Here is a 5,637-nt window from a genome sequence, read left to right as displayed (position 1 = left end):
TGATGATACTACAGCTGGTATTTTGACCAATTTAAGCTTTTTGCATGGGAGAAATATTAAATAACTGTTCTCTTATGCATTGTAGTTTCACCAAAATCACTTCAGACATCATTGACCTCCTGTTGATGATACTACAGCTGGTATTTACACAATAAAAGTTATTTTTGCAGATTTTGGGGCGTTTGTTACTGGTATAAATATTCAATAACTCAACCTTTATGCATTGTAGTCCCATCACATTCACTTCACACATCACTGGCCTCCTGTTGAGGATAATAAATTACTACACAGAACCTGCAGATGGCGCTATATACCTTAAAGGCTCACCATGCACGACTGAACCAAGGGCTAAAAATAATTTTGTCTATACTGGTAGAGGCTTGATAGCTTATTGAGTGAAAACCCTATACCTTTTTTAATGACTGGTGAATTCTTAAAAACTGTAGACTTGATCGAGTTAAGGGTTGTGTAAACAAGTGGTTCAGTAGTACAACTCAAATGCTTTTAAACTTAATTAAGGTTTTTCATCTTTCTATTTTGCACCGTGCTATATGGAATCAAAGAACTTTGTCAAATGTCCTTCCTATGAACTCCATGTGAAGCTGTTTGTTTAGTCAAATACACTGGCTGTTAGTGAGGCTGTCATGGCTTCATACTTGTTGGGTCTCTGTTATTGTTAAAAGGAGATGAATTGGCGCTATACGAATAAAATTGAATTGAACTGAATTGAATTGAAATATTCCAGACACCCAGGTTCCCTGGCACAGCGCCCTCACTGTGGAGGTTTGGTCTGCTTGTCTAGTGGATTTCAGTTTTGTCTTCATCTGCTGCTGCTTCCCATAGAACTACAAGGTAAACAGTCAGTTGAGTATGGCAGCAGGGGTCAGGTCATTTAGTGTCAGCCTCTGGGGAAAATTGGGTCAGGTAAAGAGGTGGGAAGTACAAATACTTTGTTACTGTACTTAGTAGTTTGTTCAGGTATTTCTACTTTACTTGAGTATTAATTTTTTAATCATTAATTAAGAAAAAAAAAAACAGTGCATCACCTCTGCTAATCTGCTTAATCATGTTTGGCACCTAATTTTTCAGTTAATGAAAATTAGCCCTATCATGCATCTTCCAGTGCTGGGAGGTTATGTCTCCATCAGATATCTGATGCCATGATATTTGCACACGTGCACACTGATTAAAATTTGCGTGATTTATACGGTATTGTGTCTGTGTATAGGGCTCTATTTGCTGTTGGTTTACTGTGTGGTTTGACTGAAGCCTTGCCCTCTTTTCTATTTGTGAGAAAACACAAGTGACTGAACAAAATGATCCACATGGCTATACTAGCTAATGCTTATTTGGAGTTTTATGCTTTTAGTTTTTATGTTTTCTTCTAATAATATTTAAATTACCTCACCAAGGACGGCAATATCTCACAGTTCGAACTACACCCAGCCAGGTTTCTACCACCAGATACATTTCCATTGATTAATGTCATTTTCCTAATTAGCTGCACTGATTCTGTTCACAGCAACATCCACTGAGATAATTTAGCCTTTATCAGCTAATGGTGTTATTGTGTGGTGCAAAAATGAATAATTGTTTTCTTAGAATATAAAACATCAACATAATGTTATTAATGTGGTTCTGACAAATTGAATCAATGATCAGTTGTATTTTATCTAATAGAACAATTGACTCTTTTGAAGAAAAGTCACTGACTGGAGTCAACTTGGACTACTGTGAATGTAATGTTATTCATTCACAAAAACATTAAACATGTAAAATGTTATTCTAAGGTTCATAGTTTTCTTTATAAAGTTAAATTATCATGGTAAAGCAATCACTACACAGTTTGAATCAACACTATAATAATATAACAATATTGCAAAATGGTTGTTAAATGCAGAAAAAGCTCAGTATGTGTTGGTTTCAGCTGTGATGTGCAATGAATCCTGCTTATAGAAGACTTCATACAAACAACAACAACAAGACAGGTATTAGGAACAATCACATTTATTACATTTGGCCGGTCTCTTTATTCTTCTGTTTTTGGAGAATCAGCTTCCTGTAAAATATGAAAGTGGAGAAATAAGATAAGTTTTTATTTAAATGTGTGTAGGATTCAGTGACTGGTGAATTTGCAGTTCAACATGGTGGCCTCCGTAGAAGAGGAACTGTTCCCTCTGTAGATAAAAACAACTCATTCTAAAGTTAAAAAAAACACCATTCTCACTTTCAGGTGATGATACACTAATAAAAATAAACCTATGAATATATTATTATAATATTAATTTATTCCAATACATCCTCCTAAATGTTACACACTGGATCTTTAACAAACAAATTCCATCTTACTCCTATAGGTAAACCCTTTAATATTTATGCTAAACTCTAAGTGTCACACTGATTTCCATATTGGGAGGGTCTGCTGTAAAGGTGATTACAGTTGTTAAAATAAGGTGGTTCACTGTCACATAATGATTACAGTACATTGGTTCAGGAGAACCAAACCTGAATGAGCTTCAAAGCACCAGTCTCAGCATTAAACCCACTGGTGCCCCACATGTCAGGATGACCTGACAGATTCATTTAGTCGGCCATCATTAATCTAGATCAAACTAGTCCAGGGCCTTGAAGGTTAATTAATTTCATACAGTGAAACAATTATGATGAAAAATAATATAAACAGAGGCAGTGACAGATTACCATACCCTGAAGAGCCATTAATGATGTTTAAGAATCTTAAACTGGCAGTGAGATCCTGTTATTCCCTGAAGTGCTCCCAGCTTCTTATTTCTGAAAAGAAGGCATCTCCAGGGCAGGTAGTGTAGTTCACCACCTGCCTGTGGCCATGGATGGTGAAGTTGGCAGCCAGTGCTCCTCCATTTACTGCACATTGGACTAGTTGATGACGCAACAGGTCCATGGAATGGCGAGAGGGCAGGGTGGCAGTGTAGTTACCGATGATTGACACACCGTACCCGATATCATTGTGTCCCCTGGTGTGTGTGCCGAGGTGGTTCCATCCTCTGCCTTCATAGATGTAGCCGTCAGAGCCGACCACAAAACTGAGAGCACAAAGATAGTACAGAACACGATTAATAAATGCAGTGTCTGAAGTAAACTTTATGGAAAAATTGGAGGATAATGTTAACACACAAATAGTGCAAGATATTCAGAATTAATGCCAAATGATGGAGCTGAAGACGGGCGGGAATTAGCCTAGCTTAGCATAATCCGTACAATAATAAAAGTGTACAAAAACTGGTGGGTTCAGAGGGAGCAACACAATGTCTGAAACTAATTATTGATGAACAAGGTCATCGATCTTCCCAACATTATTTACAGCGCGTAACTCAATGTAAAACCACAAACTGTATATTTCTGTCTGTGTATGGATCAAACAAACAAGATACAATGTGCTAATTAATTAACTTTAAATGTGCTGTTTGGCAGATGGTTAAACCTTGGACAGAACCACACTAGCTCTTTCCCCCTGCTTCCAGTAATTATGCTAAGCTAGGCTAATCTCCTCCTGCCTTCATAGTTAATGCACAGACATGAAAGCGGTATCAATCTTCTTATCTAACTCTCTCTCCGAAGATTTCAAACTATTCCTTTAAAGGTCGGTTACCTGTATCCTATGTCACTCCAACCACGATCTTCCTGGTGGAAACGCTGCATGGATCTCATGTCGCGAGAGCAGTTTGGGAAGGTTAAACAGGGTGAGGATGGCTCATAGGTGTGGTGAACGTAGAGAAACTGGAGGGGCCGAGACAGTGGGATAGGCGTACCTCGGTAGGCTTTTGCCCCCCATTGACAACGGGGGATGATTTGAGGGCAGTCTGAGGAGAGGAGGAAAGAGGAGGAGGGTTAGGATTCTGAATCCACTACAGATTTTGTTATGTCATACCCATAAGCTTACATTTCCAACACTCAAAACTAGTCTAGAACCTGACAAATATTAACTTATTCTGGTGTGCAGGTACCCTTTAACGGATCCCTGTTTATGTAATTTAAGGAAAATAAAAAATTATAAAGGGCACTGTCTGATTAGTTGTTATCTAATTTTTCAATATTGTATCAGGTCCACAAATCCAGTATTACAGTCACAGGACTATACACATAATAATGCGCTCCTCAATAATGAGAAAGACTATTGCCTGCGGGGTTTTTTAACCAAGGGCTAGCCTTTGTGCTACAGCTGCAACAATTATTTGATTCATCGATTGGTTAAACGACAGAAAATAATCTAATATTATTGAAGAAATTTTTTCAGCAAAAATGGCAAAACCTCACAGGTTTCTTCTCAAATATGAATATGTCATACTCTTCTATGAAAGCAAACTGAATATCTTTGGGTTTTGGACATTTTAAGGAGTCACCATAGGCTTTTTAAGCTGTTGGGAACTTTGATTACATTTTACAGACCAAAAGATGAATCAATTGAAAAACAATCTGTAGTTTAATTAATAATGAAAATAATCATTAGTTGCAGCCATACCTTGTGTCCAAGTGCACTTTTTTGATCATTTGATAGCTCACCCCAGTATTTGTGCACAAATGTCTGCAATCCATCCTTCACTGCCTTCCCCACTCCAGTGTCCAGAGCAATCCATTCTGTCTTCTCCAACTTCCAGACTAAAGTTAAAGTCTCCATCACCTGGCTGTGAAGATCAAGTGGCTCCAGAATGGATCTAGAGATCTCCCTTCGCCTTGGGCTAATATGGCCGGTCACAGCATCAAAACCCTGCCCCTCATGCAGAATAAAACTATAGTATCCTTTCAAAATGTCACTGAGGGCCTGAGGTTGTTCATGTGGTGATAGGTTGCTAATGTCCATGCCCAGTATAACTCCATCCATGCCCCCATTAATAACAGCATCAGTGGCTAGAGTGGCAGGCCGAGACAGCTTGAACACCTTAGGGTGTTCCACATTGTCCCAGCATCCGTTAGGCCCCAGGCGAAACGATGACGGGAAGTCCTGGAGGCTGAGGAAGGACAGGCCCAATGTCCTGCCTAAGGTGAGAGGGAAGATGCCAACAGCTGGCGTGCCCTCCATCTTGGCTTTCAGTCCCAATTCAATTCCTAGCAATAAGGGTGCAAGAGCTACCGTGGTGCCATCTGGAGCAAGGACCACCCCTCGTTCCTCTCCGTAATCAGTCACAATGTGGTGGATGGCCTTGTCAAAAAAGCTGAAAGATGAGGCATTGAGAATGGCTGTCTCTAGGACCTCAGGAGGAGCATCACTGGCATTATATGATGCTCCCAAGAAATGAATGGTCATCCCATCATCGTGGCCAGCGGTCCTTCGCAGGGCCCTGACCAGAGCCAGGGGGGACAGACTGGGGTTAGAGTCTTCTACCTGCTGCACAGCTCGGATGAAGCTGTCCATATTACGCAGGTGGACACCTGACAACAACACAAATGGGGGACAAAAGAAGTGAAGGAAGGACGTTGTAGTGCAATAATGAGTCAGTGAATAATAGCCTCCTATTAAAACCTAATTTAACTACCTTATATTAGATTATCAAGATATATGTGGCACAGTTATTGATACTGGCCAGTTGATGGCCACATTCAGATCACAGATCACAGCTGGGTCTGTTTAACCCAATATCTCAAAACTATTTGGCCCCAATA

The 5,637-nt window shown here is 39.7% G+C and overlaps 1 protein-coding gene across 1 annotated transcript; it reads right to left on the bottom strand.

Moving 5' to 3' along the window:
- Positions 1 to 2,295: 2,295 nt before the first annotated feature.
- pglyrp2 (peptidoglycan recognition protein 2) lies at positions 2,296 to 5,406 on the bottom strand (the record flags this gene model as incomplete). The annotated part of the gene is given in 3 exon segments (XM_035661019.1): positions 2,296 to 3,062; positions 3,629 to 3,839; positions 4,540 to 5,406. Coding segments are annotated over 3 exon segments (1,382 nt in total), but the record flags the coding sequence as incomplete, so codon positions are not given.
- Between the last annotated feature and the right edge of the window lie 231 nt (positions 5,407 to 5,637).

The sequence above is a fragment of the Morone saxatilis genome, unplaced genomic scaffold, assembly GCF_004916995.1.
Source record: "Morone saxatilis isolate NCDOM2014 unplaced genomic scaffold, NCSU_SB_2.0 Contig17, whole genome shotgun sequence".
Taxonomy (NCBI): domain Eukaryota; kingdom Metazoa; phylum Chordata; class Actinopteri; family Moronidae; genus Morone; species Morone saxatilis.
This window is presented reverse-complemented; position numbering and strand designations above follow the sequence as displayed.